The 17,827-nt window shown below is 44.6% G+C and overlaps 1 protein-coding gene across 5 annotated transcripts in view; it reads left to right on the forward strand.

Moving 5' to 3' along the window:
• HNF1A (HNF1 homeobox A) overlaps positions 1–17,827 on the forward strand; it is a 54,626-nt gene that overhangs the window by 18,974 nt on the left and 17,825 nt on the right. For all 5 annotated transcript variants that reach the window (XM_077461500.1, XM_077461496.1, XM_077461498.1 and 2 more), the window contains exons 2-3: positions 15,703–15,902; positions 16,025–16,211. In XM_077461500.1, coding sequence (XP_077317626.1) covers positions 15,703–15,902; positions 16,025–16,211 — 387 coding nt within the window. The remainder of the gene's footprint in view (positions 1–15,702; positions 15,903–16,024; positions 16,212–17,827) is intronic.

Here is a 17,827-nt window from a genome sequence, read left to right on the forward strand (position 1 = left end):
ACATTTTTTTTTTAACTGTGGTGGTAAAATCACCTCCGACAGCACTGGAGTCACGGCTTTACATATCGTGGGAGCAAACGCTGTTGCTGTCAAGATAAATAAACCTGTGCTGCAGCTGAATGGCTTACCTGCTAAGTACACACGGTCGGACTTTCCGACAGAAAATGTGCGATCGGCCTGTGTTGTTAGAAATTCTGATCGTGTGTGGGCTCCATCTGACTTTTTACGTCGGAATTTCCGACACACAAAGTTTGAGACCTGGATCAAAAATTTTTCAACAACAAAATCTGATCGTTTAAATTCCGATCGTGTGTATACAATTCTGACGCACAAAGTGCCACGCATGCTCATAATAAATTACGAGACAAAAGCTATTGGCTACTGTCCTCTTTATAGTCCCGTCGTACGTGTTTTACAACACCTCGTTCTGAACGATCGGATTTTTCGACAACTTGCGAGCGACCGTGTATGCAAGACAAGTTTGGGCCAAAATCCGTCTGAAAAAATCATAGTCAACATCGAAAAAAGGAAGAAGAATCAGAAGGCGGCGGCAGCGACAGCGACAAAAGACCGGGCCAACTCTAGTAAAAGAGCTGAAAGAAGAAAGCAGAGGCAAGAAGAACCGAAGAGCGGGACAAAACCCCCGAAGAGCGGGACAAGACCCCCGAAGTCGGAAAAAGACCCCCAGACGGCGGGCCCCCCCTTCCCCAAAGCACCCTCCCATGTTGAGGGCACGCGGCCTGGTATGGCTCAGGAGGGGGGGCGCTTGCTCGTCCCCACCCCCTTTCCTGACCGGCCGGGCTGCGTGCTCGGATAAGGATCTGCTATGGACTTTGGGGGGACCCCCACGCCATTTTTCGGAGTAGAGCTTCCCCTTTAAATCCATACCAGGTGATGGGGCACGCGAGATGTCAATCTCACCGATGGAGGCGGCGACATTGACTTCCTTCGCTAGTCCTGTCTACCTGGAGCAACACTAAAAAATGAACGGACTTTTCTCCGTGTATGGGCAAGTCCATTCATTTGAACAGTCTGGTGGACTAGTCTGCCAGAAAAGTCTGGTCGTGTGTGGGCAGGTCTGCTCGTTCGGAAAGTCTGGCGGACCTCCTCTGGAAAGTCCGGCGGGTTGTCCGCTGGACTAAGTCTGCCAGATAGCCCGATCGCATGTACGCGGCATTAGTGTGCCTAGGACTGTGTGGTGCTGTACCCTACGCTAAAACTCCACTAGTGTGTGGTAGCATTTGAAACATTCACCAATGCTGAAACCAGGTTGGTCAGGACAGGAGGGACAATAAAAGCGGGTGTCACGACTAAATCTGCATTTGCTGCAGACACGATATCTTTTTTGGGGTTTCTTTGGGTAGGGGTACCAGGGAGGACAAAAGGAAAATGCCTGTTATGCAGCCGGCTCACTTCATTCGGATTGGGAGGTTGGGCAAGAGCACCGTCTGGAAACAGAAGGGCTCTGACAATCTCTTCCTGGAATTTAACAGCTTCCGGACCGGCGCACGACGATGTATGTCGGCAGAATGGCATGGACAGGCACATGCCCGTACAGGTACGTCCCGTTAAATGTGCCGCCATGCCATCACGTCCATGACGGCGGTCTGGACCCCCATGAGTCTGATCGCAGGTCCCACGGACTCAATCGCCACGGGGATACCCGCGATCGTCTCACGGGGAGGAAGAACTGGGAGATGCTAAAGTAAACAAGCATCTCCCCGTTCTGCCTAGCAACAGTGACACCGATCTCTGCTCTCTGTGGTTGGAGCAGAGATCAGTGATGTGTAAAACACAGCCACGCCCCCCACAGTTCGCAATACACCCCTAGGACACACTTAATCCCTACACTGCCACCTCCTGGTTAACCCCTTCACTGCCAGTATAATTTACACAGTACAGTATTTGTATAGCACCGATTGCTGTATAAATGACAATGGTCCCAAAAATGTGTCAAAAATGTCCGATGTGTCCGCCAGTCACAATAAAAATCGCTGATCGCCGCCATTACTAGTAAAAAAAAAAAATTATTAATAAAAATGCCATAAAACTATCCCCTATTTTGTAAACGCTATAACTTTTGCGCAAACCAATCAATCGCTTATTGCGATTTTTTTTTTTACCAAAAATATGTAGAAGAATACATATCGGCCTAAACTGAGGAAAAAAATGTTTTTTTATACATTTTTAGGGGATATTTATTATAGCAAAAAAGTAAAAAATGTGTTTTTTTCAAAATTGTCACTCTTTTTTTGTTTATAGCGCAAAAAATAAAAAACGCAGGGGTGATCAAATACTGGCAAAAGAAATCTCTATTTGTGAGGAAAAAAAGGACATCAATTTTGTTTGGGAGCCATGTCGCACGACCGCGCAGTTGACAGTTAAAGCGTCGCAGTGCCAAATCGCAAAAAGTGGTCTGGTCTTAAGCCAGCAAAATGGTCCGTCGTGAAGCTTTGTATAGCACAAAAGTGTTCAGCAAAGCCAATTGAAATACATAAACAGACACTTTTTTGTACCAGCATCTGGCCTTATGAGCAATTAGATACAATGCCAACAACTGGTCGTTGAGGTCCACCCCTCCCATGTTAAGGTTGTATTCGTGGATACAGAGGGGTTTCTCCACAACACCAGTTGCCGTAGGAATTTGGACTGCCATGTCTGCGTGAAGCGAGGACAGAAGGAAAACATTCCGTGAATCCCTCCACTTCACTGCTAACAAATTATTACACCTCAAGAAGGCTCTCTCCCCCATCTAAGTCGGGATTCTACAAGCCGTTGGGGGATGCCCCGGCAATTAGATCGCACGTTGCCACATGCGCCAATTCCATAATCAAAAAAGTGACTAAAAAGTGGTACGCTTGTGTAATAATTGTCCACGTACAAGTGGTACCCCTTTCCGAATAAGGGTGACACCAAGTCCCACACCATCTTACCAGCGCTCCCTATGTAGTCTGGGCAGATCTCCGGCTCTACGTGACTATCTCTTCCCTTTTAAACCATAAAACTACATGTATAGCCTGTTGCCCTGTCACATCTTGAACCCGTATCTGGCACGCTTGCTGGGAAGATACTGTTTGATAGATAAGCGGCCAGAAAACTTAATCAGGGGCTCATCAACGCAGACAACTTGATCAGGAGTAAACAAGACTGCAAAACATTGGTTCAAGTGGTTTACGAGGGGCTGAATTTTGTAGAGCCAATCAAATCCAGGGTCACCCCAAGGAAGACAGAGTTCATTGTCGCTGAAGTGCATGAACCGCAAGATCTGCTTGTATCATGTCCTGGTCATTGGGGCAGAGAACACTGGCATATGGTGAATTGGGTCAGTGGACCAATATGACCACAAATCACTCTTTTTAGTTATGCCCATGAGGAGGGATAGGCCCAGAAAGGTCTTAAATTCGGAAAGCGTAATTGGTTTTCAATCTCTAGGGTCAGCTGGGGATTAGCTGCGATGAATTGACCAGCATACAAATTGCTTTGGTCCACAATAATGCTTGTTTCCACCTGAATTGCAGGTTGGCCAGTGAATGGGGGGAAGTACGTGTGCTGTAGAAGTGGTGGGTTCCCAATTATAATTGGCGAATTCAGCAGGAAGAGCACTATGGGCTTGATGGGCTTGTGTTTGTCTTCTTCTTGGTGGCAGCGGGACACTACTCGTGCTTGCCACCTCGCCAGCTTGAACTGCACGTATGGGACTCACCACGTCAAGTGTTACGGCAGTGCTGGATGTATTACCAGGCTGTACTAGGCTGGTGCTTGCCAGTCCACCAGTAGGATGAGCAGAACTAGTACTGGTTCTCTGCTCCAGATATAATGAAACACATTAAGAATCCCCATGAAGAAGTCACATGACGTAACGCGTAGGGATTGGCCAGAGGACGAACCGGAAGTAGAGTAAGGCGGGAGGAAGTTGTCATTATACCCTCTTCCTGATTGTGCTTGTTTTTGCAATTAAAATGTGAGAGTCTTTACTACTTTTTAATAAATCTACCTGCCGTTTTTTAAACTACTACACTATGGAAGTCTCCTGTTTCTCTCTCTCCCCCTCCTCTCTCTTATTTTGAGCCATACACTGTGAAATAGAAGTGAAGATCCATTTCACCTGTTCTGGAAGCTGGGACTGGCCCTCTAGTGGCGGAATTGTATCATTGCATCCCTCCTTTGGATTTCCTGATGGCTATTATTTATTATTTATGAATGAAATAAGAGAATCCTGGAGTTTGTTTGATTTGCTTATTCACTTCGTTTAAAGGTGAGAGTTCTGGGAGCCTTGAGTAGCGGACATTTTATTATTGTTCTATCATTAAACCTTTTTTCCATTTTTTTATATATTTTTTATATATTTTTATGCGTGCTGTTTTTTGGACTATATTTTTTTTCACAGCATTGTATGTATGCACATATTTATATTATTTTGAATTTGTGTATTTTATTTGAGTGGCACGATTTGCGCAGGACCCACCCCTTTATATTCATTATTTGATAGTTTGTGCTCACTATTTTGTCCTGCTGCATTTTTTAGTTAGCATTTGCACTTTATATCACTCAGGCTCTTTTTCACAGCATCTGTGTTTCATTATATCTGATTTTGGATTTTGTTCCACTTTAGTCACTTATTACCACTTAGCGGCGCGAAGGCTGACCACTTTTAGTGATCAATTGATACTGCACTTGGATGGGCTGGGCTGAGCGGAGGGGCTAAACGCAAGTGCTAGCAGGTATCTGGGCTGATCCCGCTAACACAGCGTTTTTGGGAACCATAAACTGCTGGGGTTGCTAGTATAGATCTGATCAGATATCGATCCATTCAGACACTATACTACTAAGAAAGGCGTATGGTGCATGCGTGGGTGTTAGCAGTACTGGCACTAATTTGACACTGCCTCGGGCAACGCAGACCCTATCTGACACTAAAACCTAACCGCCGGGTGATCAGGTTAAACCTTTTTTGGGTAAAATACGGCTGGTGTTCTGACTCTATAAAAAATAAACTAGCTAAACTGCATTACCCGTGACACTTATACTGTGATCACAGGTGACAGGGGGTAATCAAGGGGTTAAACCTTTATTTGGGTTGGGGGGGTCCCTAGACCTATCTGGGCCTAAGACTAATTACCCTAACACTGATTTTTGTCACTAATGACACTAGTACAGCGATCAAAAAAAAAATCTGATTGCTGTACTGGGTGACACAGTGACAGGTGGGGTTAACTGGCGGTGATCGGGGGGTGAATTGTGTGCCTATGTGACCTGGTGTCAGTGTAGTGTTGATGCAACTCACTGTTAGATGCTGTCTCCTCTCGGTCTGGAATGAAAAGACCGCCACAAGGAGAGATGACATCACTTCTCCTGCTGTGTTTCAACTTACACAGGCAGGGGAAGGATCTCATTCACCAGGAGCCATCACCAGGTCCAAGTCAGATTTCATTGGCATGGGCCTGGGGATTGATCAATTCCTGATCAAATCTGATTGTCGCGGCCGGCGCGTCACCTATACTAATGTGATTTTGCGCAGTACTGCGGCGGCTGGTCCGGAACTGGTTAAATTCCTTATTTTTTTTTCTTCCGACATTTGGATGCATCCGAATGTCCAAAAGATGCAAAATTCAACCCTATTAAGAAACTAATTGCATGTGTCTATTAGTGATCTCTGCGAAAGTGTGTTTATTTGTGTACTCAGACTAATGTGTCAGAGGGGCTGGGGTCTTTGAGGAGTTCAAGGCCAACAACAGAGGACCAATTTTAACTAGCAGCTCCTTCACCCAAGGTTGCTGTCCTGACATAAACTACAAACATGTCTTTATCTCTTCATCTCCCAAGTGACAATGCATTTCGGGCTGTTACAACAAGCATTTTCTGTATTTTATAAACCTGTTATTAGCTGGAAAGAAAAAAAGATCTAATGCAGCAACATCTTAGGACTGTAAGTTACAATATATTAAATTTTTGTACTTGGGTTTAGTAATCCTTTAAAATTATGCAACATAAACCAGATTGCAGTCATTAGGGTTTCTTTGTCAGTGCTATCTGTAATACAAGGCAGCTCTGATTTATCATTCATCTGAAGTTGTCTGAATGAAGAATAATAATATACCTACCTTAAAGTTCCTGTTAGTTTATGGGAATCTATTTAGTGAGGTAACAACAGTTAGTGGCCTTCCAAAGATATCAGATTTGGAGTTATTTTAATGCTGGGGTTAGGGAACTGCTGCACTCTGTATGCTGTGCTGTATGTTGCATACTCCTAACTACTGTTCTCCCAGTGTATAGAGTATATGCATATGTAGCATACAACCCTGCTTACAAAGTGCAGAGTTCAAGAGTATTTCCCTGGCATCAATTCAGCCACTCCACAAGCAAGGTCACATAACATACTTTTTTGACCTTGTAAGATGGAAACTAAGCAAAAGCAGTTATAGTGCCTGCATAGGTGGAAGGGCAATCATTTGTGGAAGTCACTATGCACTCTCTGTGGGTATGTGGATAGCCAAGGTTCAGGAATTTAAGAGACTGGAGGACCTCACAGTCTCTCTTTACATTGAGAAGAGAAATTCCATAAAACCTGGTTCTACTGCATTTCTTTCACATCCTTCCTACAAGCTCTTTCTACTTAATGTCCCTCGGGGGGTGCAGACCTGAATTGTGCTCCTTTCCAGTCTACTTTTCCTTCTTTAGCTTCCCCTCTTCTCCTTAATGCAACCATTTCCCTCTACCTCTTGTCGAATCTCCTATTCCCTGTTTTCACCCAACAAATTGCAACTGTGTTAACCGAACTATGTCCCTTCTACTTAGAGATCCTTCTCAAATTCACCTAACCATGTAGAGATATACTCAGGTACACTTACCATTGCATACCTGAGAAGTATGTTAATGAATTACAGAAGCCCTGATTCATAATGTTATTCCCCTCACCTGTTGCACTATTTATCGAATGATTGTATATACTTGTGATTTTCATATGATTTTATACAACAAAAGAACTTCTTGTTACTGATCTTCCCCCCTCCCCATGCTTTTTCATGATTTTCCCAGGTTACCTGCCTTTGGGATCTTTAAAACCAAGAATTCTATATATAATGGAGGTAATGTCAGATTTCATGATACTCAATTTTCCTTGTTCCAGGACCTTTCCTATGCCCTCTGGGGGGTCTAAACTGCTTTAACAGTCTTCCCCTTCCATTTCTGAGGAAGCACCAGAACTCAGCCCAACTGGGGCACCCACAACAACCCTTATGGAGGGAATGCCAGATTTCCATGTCCATGCAGCCATCTGGAGATTTCAATCACACTTAGGCCGCATACACACGGGCGGACTGTCTGTCCAACTTAGTCCGCTGAAACGTGTTTCAGCGGACAGTCCGCTCGTGTGTGGGCTTCAGCTGACTTTTTCAGCGGACAGTCTGGCGGACTAAGGCCGCGTACACACGGGCGGACTGTCTGGCCAACTAAGTCCGTCAGACAATCCGACAGACAGTCCGTCCTACTTTTGAATGAACGGACTTGACCACACACGATGAACAGACAGTCCGCTGAAAGCTTGCACGATGACGTGTACAGCACGTACGACGGGACTAGAAATACGACGTCCAATACACTGCAATGCAACCTTCGGCCGTGTAAATCCTTTCTGAGCATGCGCCATACTTAGTCCGTCCAACTTGCCTACTCACGAGCGGACTGTCCGCTGAAACCAAAGTTGGACGGACAATATTACGGAAATTCCGAAAGACTTAGTCCGCCAGACTGTCCGCTGAAAAAGTCCGCTGAAGCCCACACACGAGCGGACTGTCCGCTGAAACACGTTTCAGCGGACCAAGTCCGTCAGACAGTCCGCCCGTGTGTACGCGGCCTTAGTCTTTCGGAATTTCCGTAATATTGTCCGTCCAACTTTGGTTTCAGCGGACAGTCCGCTCGTGAGTAGGCTAGTTGGACGGACTAAGTATGGCGCATGCTCAGAAAGGTTTTAACTCGGCCGAAGGTTGCATTGCAGTGTATTGGACGTCGTATTTCTAGTCCCGTCGTACGTGCTGTACACGTCATCGCGCAAGCTTTCAGCGGACTGTCTGTTCATCGTGTGTGGTCAAGTCCGTTCATTCAAAAGTAGGACGGACTGTCTGTCGGATTGTCTGACGGACTTAGTTGGCCAGACAGTCCGCCCGTGTGTACGCGGCCTTAGATCCACCCTTTACTTCAGGATATGTCCAATAATCTCCTCAGTCACTTAGTGACATCTCACACCAGAAATAGCAAATATCACGAAGGAGATGTCAAATGTGAAAGACCCCTTTCCACGTTTAGAACCTCCCCTTGCCCTCTGGGAGTTTAAATTACTCCAACAGCCTTCTCTTACCCCCTTACCCATCTAGAGGAACCCCCACACCTGGGATACTAAATATGATGGAAGGAATGCCAAAATGTATGACCTCCCCATCCCATGCTCCAGGACTTTCACCTTTTGTGGTCTAACTCTAAGGTAATTCTTCTTTTCCCAGTGAAGGCCAAGAACCCCCCACTCTAGAGCTCCCTCAAAACTAGAGATGCTAATTATTATGGGGATGCTGAATTTCATGACCCGCATTTCGCAAGCTCCAGGTTCTACTCTCTGCACCACCAAAAGTATAAATGAATCCTATGCTATGTCTTAGCTAGGACTCATGCTTGATTTCTGTTTATTTTTATCTGTGCTGGGGATTTAGTATTTTCTGGAAACATGTGCCAAGGCTTAGTCTATCTGTAAGTTTAACAAATCCTGCACTCCCTCTGCTGGTTCACATTTAGAAGTGCAGCTGTATACTTCCTCTAATGTCATGTCTGAGAAAGCTATTTACATTTTCTAAGTGGAAGTGGATATGACAATCCCTGTTTGCTGCCTGCCTTGATTCTTCAGTAATTTAGACCCTTGATAATCTGATCCTAATGCATGGGAAGCAGAGGCTGTGATGTTTGGCATCCCCTTTATGATATTTGGCATCCCCGAGGTGAGGGGTCCCTCAAGCTCAACCGAAAGTTGAGAGAAGATGCCAGAGTAATTTTAACCCCAATGGGATGTGCGGAATCCTGGGGCATGGTAAGTGGAAACCGAGAACTCTACCAGAGGCACTCCAGGACATCTTTAACTCTCTGGAAGGATGCCTCTGAATATCGTGTGACCAATCGTGTGAATAATAAAATGTCCTTGCATCTGTTCGGACTGATATTTGGGAGGTGGTTTTCTTGTGGAACATCTACAGTCAGAAGTGATTATCTTAGTGTGCATTTATTTGCTTGAGTTATAGTAATGCACCTGTTTTACCATAGGTTACAGAAATGCATGGTAATGTGTGTACCACAGTACAATGGCATTAAATTTTGAAGGCACCACAATAAACCTGCATTACAGTGCACTACAATGCACAGTTGTGGACCATGTGTGCACCTGGACACACAAAAAAATTGTGAGCCAGACAAGGGTAAAGTGTGGTACACACAAGAAGTTTTTTTTTTTTCATTGAGCCCAATAGGCTGAACGAAAAAAAAAAAACAGAGAGATCTCCATACTAACACAAGTGATATTACTTTTGTTAAAAAAAAAACACAAGTGATATTAGTCTGGCTGCCCAATGTAAGCAATAAGAACTGAGAACTGCCCACAGCTCATAGTCCACCTAGTAACACTTAAGCCGCGTACACACGGGCGGACTGTATGGCCTACTTAGTCCGTCATACAATCCGACGGACAGTCCGTCATACTTTCGAATGAACGGACTTGACCACACACACCACTTTTTGAGCGGACTAATACGGCGTACTAAGTCCGCCATACTATCCGCCCTACTTTTGAAATGAACGGACTCGCCCACACACGCGGAGGAAAGTCCGCTCATTTCGAGCGCGTCTCCAGGTAGGCGGGGCCCGCGAAGGAGACGTCGCTGACCCCGCCGCCTGGCATGGACTTAAAGGGGAACCCCAACGCCAAAAAAAATCGGCGTGGGGGTCCCCCCCAAGTCCACAACAGACCCTTGTCCGAGCACGCTACCCGGCCGGCCAGGAAAGGGGGGAGAGCGAGCGCCCCCTCCTAAACCGTACCAGGCCGCGTGCCCTCAACATGGGGGGGTGCCTCGGCGTTGGGGTTCCCCTTTAAGTCCATGCCAGGCGGCGGGGCCAGCGACATCTCCTTCGCGGGCCCCGCCTACCTGGATACCCGCTCGAAATGAGCGGACTTTTCTCCGGGCGGGAAAAGTCCGCTCATTTCAAAAGTACGGCAGACTGGCATACACACAGGCGGATTGTCCGCCGAAATGCGAGTACGACGGACAGTATTTCGAAAAATCCAAAATACTTAGTACGCCGGACTGCACGCTGAAAAAGTCAGCTGAAGCCCACACACGAGCGGACTGTCCGCTGAAATGTGTTTCGGCGGACTAAGTAGGCCATACAGTCCGCCCGTGTGTACGCGGCATAATAGGTTCAAATAGCTGTTTCTGAAGGGCAGGAATAACCAGATTCAGATCTCATGCAGACACACAGGAACAGGTGAGTGACTGCTAGACAAAAGATCTTAAATTGGTAGTAAAGTCTTTTTTTTATTTTTTTATACCTACAGGTAAGCCTATAATAAGGTTTATCTGTAGGTATAGTAAATACTTCCTAAATATGCACCGTTTAGGAGATATTTACTTTAGCAGCACAGGTGATGTCACAACCACGACTCCCATATGGATGCTCGGGAGTGACGTCATCGCGGCTAGGCCAGTAAAACGGCTGCAGCCTGCGAACCTGGATGGAAGACCTAGTGAAATTGGAAGCCCTCTCAGCGGTGACAGCACACTGCTGCACGGCGTTTTCGAGTAAGTTTTCAAGTAAGTCTTTCATAAATATGCAAGCATGCGATGCATACCAGCACATTATGACATTATTTGCAGGGAGAAGATTTTTATTTTTTGCAGTTTACTACCGCTTTAATTAAAGAAAATGAGGCCAATGATCTCAGAAAAAGAATGTAAAATTTGAGGGGGTGGAAAATTGAAAGAGCCATTTCTTGACAGGCAGTGAGGGAGAAGACATTAACACCTACATCTACACCTTTGGCTTCTCCCGTTGGGGCAGATGGGTGCTCTTGCTGCCAGTAACACCCTTAATGATATTAGCCAGCTCTGGTCAGAAGAGACGTTGTCCCTCAAAGGCCATGCAGACCAAACACCTTCTTAGAAGAAAGGGCCTTAATCCAGCACTGTAGTCAAAGTTCCCTTAGCATATACACTGACAGCAGGTATATGCGAGAGATAACAGAAGCCTTCTAGCAAACCTTTCACAGCTGAAATGTAAAGCTACAGCCGTCTGTACCATGCATATCAACCGCAGCAGCGGTTAGATCCTTTTAAAGGGGTTTTAAGCAGTCAAACTCGGTTTGGCAAAGTAAAATCACAGCCAAAATTAGGGGTTAAGGGGGCCCAGCCAGTGAAAATACAGCTGTGAAAAGAGCTTCAGACTGTTTATTGGTTCGGTCTTTAAAAGCAGGAGCGTTCTCCTCTGGTACGGTAGTCTGTTATGACAAGACCCCTTGGTGAGAATAGACCATTTCTCAACAAAATCTCTATAAAACAGATACAAAGCATATATTAACACAGGGGGGAACAACATCATATTAGGGTGCTTCCATTGGCCACAAAAAAAGATGGAAAATAAGGTACAAAAGCAAAGTCTTTGTGGCTTTAGTTTTAGTTGACCCAAGACTTGAAACCGTACTAGTAGAAAAAACATGGATGTCCCTGCAACTGATGGCTCAGAAACCACTAAAGTAGCGTGTAAAACAGAATCTGCTGGAAAGGGAGTGGGAGAGATTAGAGACAGCAAATTGGTAATCTGGGTGATAAAGTCCTGCAAAACTGTGGCAAAAAAGCAGAGGAGCCAGCCACACACAACAAAGCCCAAGGACTACAAAGAGGGGAGAGACTCAAGAAGCAGAGTACATACCATCAGTAAGCACAATGCAAGCATCCCTTGACCCATAAGTGGGTAGTAAATCAGGATCACCTTGTGCAGTATGACTGTCCCTCCACTGTCTAGAATCAGACATGTTGCATATAGGCAACATACAGGCCCAGGGTAAGAGGCAAGGCCATGAGTAGTTATGAAACACAGACAGCTGGTAGCAGGTGAGGGTCAGTGACAATAGGGTCATATAGCAGTAGGTGACCAAAGTCACTATAGGTGGGCAGCAGGCACAGATTTAAGATTTAAGTTCCATTTGACTCTTGCAAGCAAATGAAGTACCAGGAAGGTGCTTCCTCGCAGCACTGTATGGTGGGAAAAAGAGCATGGGGAGAACGTTTTCACCAATCCACCCAGTGAATAACATCAGTTCCACAGCGTTAACCCCTTCTGCACCAAAACTGATAAGGAATAATGACACCCAGCATCCAATACAAATGAGGGAACTCCTGATGCTTGGCCTACTCACTGAACTGAGTCTTCAAAGACAGAGCAAGTGCAGTGGCAACGCCAGTAGCTCTGGATGTGGAAAGCTTGCCTCGGTTAATTCTGGAAAAGCCATGGAAAACCCATGCAAAACCCAGTGCCTGCAGTTCAGTGCCAGTCTAACCCTGCAACATTCCTTCCAGCAGGGTCCAGATGTTTTGCAATCCAAAGATGGTTTAGAGTGACAGCACCAGATCTTTGAATATTAAGAAGAAGCCTCCAGCTATGGTGTGTCACGATTGAAGAAAAAAAAAAGTGCTTGTAAAATAATAGGTTAGCCTTTACAAGCTGAAGAAAGTCATCATCCTTCTAGGCATTAGCAAAAAAAATGAGGCATGCTAGTAGTAGGAGGGTGTTATCCTGGGCTGGCCTACATTTTTTTATTTGTCAGTGCCCAATCTTATTGTAGGCAGCAGTATACCACAAAAGTTTAATACTTCTTATGTTCCTGATTAGAAAAAGAAAGGTTTATTGTTTTGTGTTAGCAGCCCATTAACATTGAATGGACTGTCCTTGTGTCTTTGTGGAGTGCTCAGGGTCATAGGTCTGGTTTACTTTAGGCATAATCATGGTTTACAGTAGTCAACAAATAAAATTTAGCAGATCTTCTCTAGATCCTTCCTACACTTTTCAGCAGAATTGGCTGATCAACTTGCCCCTGGCTACTTGCAGACTTCAGCATGTAGGCAGGTAACAGTTAATACAGTTAATGACCCACCTCCAGGTCTTTTTGGTGAATTCTAACCTCTAGGTCCTATGTGCTATAAAAAGCAGAGTGGGGCCTAGGGGGTACTTGCTGCTGTTCTGCCTGAGTCTGGAAATTCAATGATGTGCCGACAGAGTTCCCATTGCCCAGGAGAAACGCTGTAGCTTGTACTCCCTCCTGAACACACCAAATATGGACTTTGCCAAGAATGAACTCTTTCCTATGCAGGTATGCTGGAGAAGCCACAAGCCAGAGTTAGGGAATAGGACCATTAGGGAAATGTTTGCACTTTATTTTGGACTGTCATCTGACTTTATCATCAAGTTAATTTATTGAAGAAAAGCTTTTGAACCTTTGCCTGGTCTGTTACTAAAAGGGTGCAATGCAAGTAACCAGTACATATAGTCAACAGCAAGGGTCACTAAACACACTGGGGTATGAAGATAACAGTACAAGAGTTCATACAGTATAAAGATACAAGTGGTTACCAGGGGGTATCTAAGGTTTCTCTAGCAGCCTGTTGTTAAGTGTGTACATGTAGCAGGCGAGATACCTTCTTGCAGCGAGGAAGATGTTGTTGGCACTCCTTCAGCAGTGATCTGCCTTCCATAGCAATGGGAGCAAATCTGCACCGCCGAGGCCCTCATTCGGTACAAAGGTACGGAAGAGAAAGGGTTAAGTGAGTGCATATATGGAGTCAGCGTTACATGCACAGCACAGCTCCATACCATTACCGGGAGTGAGGTAGGAGTGATACATTGGACAGGTGGGCTCTGCGTGTCCCTCCCAAAGGCACAAGTAACGGTGGTGTTGTTTAGTACCCCAAGATAGTCTAATCAAGCTTAATTGTCGGTTTAAAGTAAAGGTACCCACTGTGTCAGGCAAAAACCTTGTACAAAGTGCATAGCGTAGCCCAGAAGAACCCACCTCAGGAAAGCCCTCTCATGTGACCTTTGCTTGGCGCCCAATGAGGGAAATATGGAAGTCGGGATGACCACCCTATCACCCTACCCTTACAAGCAGAAAGACCTGATTTCTGGTTTCATCACAAAAAAAACCCATAAATTATGCCTGGTACACATGATGAGATTATCAGACATTTTTTATTTATTTTTTTGCATGCTAGTCTCATATTGAAAATTAAGAGGTTACTACAGTTACAAAAATTCTGGTACGACAGAATAAAATTGGGAAGTGATGTAATGTATTGTATTGTATTTTTGAACGACAACTGTACTGATTAAACTAAAATTGTACGATCTGGTATCGTATGTGAACATTTTTCGTGCTTGTCCCATCGGATATTTTGGCATGAATTGTCGGGATCGGCTCTCGAAAGCTGTGTACTAACAATCATATTATGGTACGATCGCTTCAAAAGCGATATTTTTCGTACAATTTTCTGATCTTGTGTACAGGACTTTAGATAAACATTTCATTGCCACAGTTAGGCCAATTTTTGTGCCTGCTAAACATATCATTGTTACATGCTGATCTGTATTTTCTATACTCCATACAGCTCCACTCTGTACACTGTGATGTACATTTCATAATCTGTACCTCTCCCCCTCGTGCTCACTGTGACTGTACAATGCATTTGTTCCTCCACACCATGAAGTCCATTCTATATTTCACATCGCTTCACTCCCAGCATTGTGTTATATTTTCTATACTGCCTTCAGTACACTGTGCTGCTGTACACTGTGCCACATATTATATAATCTCCACTTCTCAGTTCTACACTATGCTCGCAGTGGTGGCTGGTGGTATATTTTTTTGGGGGGGATGAAAACAATGCACCCGCAGCCACCCCGCACTTACCCCATCTATCGGGCAGCGCTTCCTCTGGGCAACAGCTTCCCCTGCATCTTCTCCTCCTCTGTTTCATGTCTGCTCCCTCTTCCTCCTAGGCAGCGCTTCTCCTTTCAGCCAATCAGGTGACAGATCTCATGACTCGCTTCCTGATTGGCTGGGAGGAGAATCAGGAAGACACTAGCGAATATTCATTCGCTATTGTCACACAACTGGATGAGCTCGGGACACCCCTCCCTATCCATGCGTCCATCCCTCCCACATGTAGATTGGGTGGCCTAGACCATTGAATGGGGGGCAGCGCCTGCTGCACCCTGCATTACAGGCTACCACAAATATGCTGTACTGCACTCAGTATTACTTTGTACAGTAATGACATTTCACACACTGCTCCACCCTGTACACATTCTGCACTTTACCTAACTTCACACTCTATATTTTGACGTGTTATGTAGTGCACCTGTCTCCACTGCATACATTCTATCCTAGAAGTATGTACTGTTCTCTGTAGATGCCCTCACTCAACCAGAGATTGGGTACAGAAGGGACAATGACAGTGAATGTAAATGGGTACACTTTTGGTAGTTCTCTTTAAAGTGGACTTTTACCCTCATTACATTTTTGCCTGTTAACCCCTGTTCTAATATGTAATCTGGCTGTTAATACTACTTTCCTCTACCACTATTACTACTTCTACACTAACCAGTATGATTGCTACCTTTCAGGGAGGATTCATGGCATGTAGCCAAGCTAGTGAAATCTTACTTGCAACAACACAATATTCCACAACGGGAGGTGGTAGACACCACAGGACTCAACCAGTCTCATCTATCCCAGCACCTTAACAAAGGTACTCCCATGAAAACGCAGAAAAGAGCGGCACTGTACACTTGGTATGTGGCAAAACAGCGAGAGGTAGCAAGGCGTGAGTATACCTTTATCCATGTGTCTGTGACACTGGTACACATAATACAATGTAGAAGTCACCTTGTGTAGGTGATATAATGATATTCAAGCTCTCATATCCATTTCTTTTTTTTTTCTTAGAATTCACACATGCAGGACACACTTTGATGACCGATGACATCTCATGTGATGAAGTGCCAAATAAAAAAATGAGAAGGAACCGCTTCAAGTGGGGGCCAGCTTCACAGCACATCCTTTTTCAGGCATATGAAAGACAGAAAAATCCCAGCAAAGAGGAGCGTGAAGCACTTGTAGAGGAATGTAATAGGTAAAAGGTTGCAATATATTCCTAATATTCCTCAAACTTACTAAGCTATACCAAAAGCTTCATAGTAGAATTGCTTGCCTAATCATTTTTCCGTGGACAGTCATCCTATTTTAAATCAGTGCATGAGCTTCTAAAAGTGTTAGTAGATACTTTCATCAAGTTGATGTGTGCAAAAGTCTAGGCACATTTCTTTGCCATTGCTTAGGTCTATATATCCAAACTTTAGGGAGAACTCAATGTGAATAATTATAAATAAATAAAATTTTATAAATTGTATGTATAATTATTTAAACTGAAAAAGGTTCTACTGAAAGTCCATGAAATGTCCAGTTAATACATAGCTTTTCCCCATCCAAAAGTAAAAAGGTCAAATCCTCATTCATGTGCCATCACCTTTTGGAATACTCACTCTGTTCTATAGATCTGTAAAAATAGGAAGATTAAATGCATTTGAATATGTGTACATCAACTATCCTGGGAGTTCTATGTATATTATGATGTAACTTACTTCATAAATTAGTGCTATGCTACAAATGAAACAAAAATGTTTGCAATAGTGAAAATATCATTCAAACTTCTTTTTAGACAGGATTCATCTCATATTTTCATGGTGCAACAAAGCACTATGTAACTGGGCTCAAGCCTGCACATCTGCTAGGCTTGCTAGGGGGGCAGACACAGAAGAGGAGGAGTCAAGCATGCATGGTGGGGAACCCCGGTAGAGGTTTGGGGTCGCCCTGTACAATATGATTGCACAGAGCAGGTGGGTATAACACGTTTATTAATTTAAAGCGGTTCTGCACCCACTTTCAAAAGTTAGGCTTATTCGTTAGGAAATGAAGCAAAGAGTGCACAATGGCTTTTTTTTTGCTTTTTTTCCATACCCTGCGGCTGTGGGAAGTGTTTGTGCAGGTATCCGCATCATGTCTGGTGAATGCCGCACTGTCTCCTGGGATTACACCGCTGTAGTGTCACATTGTAGAATGCTCCAGAAGTGACGTTGCGGCCAGAAATTTCGCATTGCGCATGCGCAATGCGTTCCAAACCCTTGCGCCATGCGTTCCAGACCACGTGTTTTTTCCCATTACATGATCTTTCTTTAATCCTATGGTTCCTTATAATGCCTCTCACAGTTATACCTTATGATTCTTACAACAGTGCTTTATGATAGATAATTTTTGGGTAAGTGATAGCAGCTTGGACCTCTCCCTCGATTCTCATATCTGGACAATTTATGAAATATGCCTATTGGCCATTAAGTCTATAGGAATATATGAGGAGCATCACATATACTGTAGTAAGGGATGTCACATGATTTAATTCTCACTGATGTTGACAATATACAACCCATGAGCAAATATACAGAGTAAAGCCCTGTACACACGAGCAGAATGTCGGGAGACATTTGCCAGTTAAAAAATGATGTTGGTCTGGCCGGCTTCTGTCAGATGTGCATGCTGGAAAACCAGCACCCGACCGACTTCCTATCAGCGCTCTCAGCCAATGGCAGAGAGCACTGATCGGAGTGTTCTGGCGGGGGGTGGCCCTCTCCCTGTCAGAACACAACAGCTCAGCGGGGGAGATTTCTGGACTAACCTCGCATGGTAAGAGCGGTC

Source organism: Lithobates pipiens, unplaced genomic scaffold, assembly GCF_037356315.1.
Source record: "Lithobates pipiens isolate NorthernLeopardFrog02 unplaced genomic scaffold, aLitPip1_a1.2 Scaffold_3, whole genome shotgun sequence".
Lineage (NCBI taxonomy): Eukaryota > Metazoa > Chordata > Amphibia > Anura > Ranidae > Lithobates > Lithobates pipiens.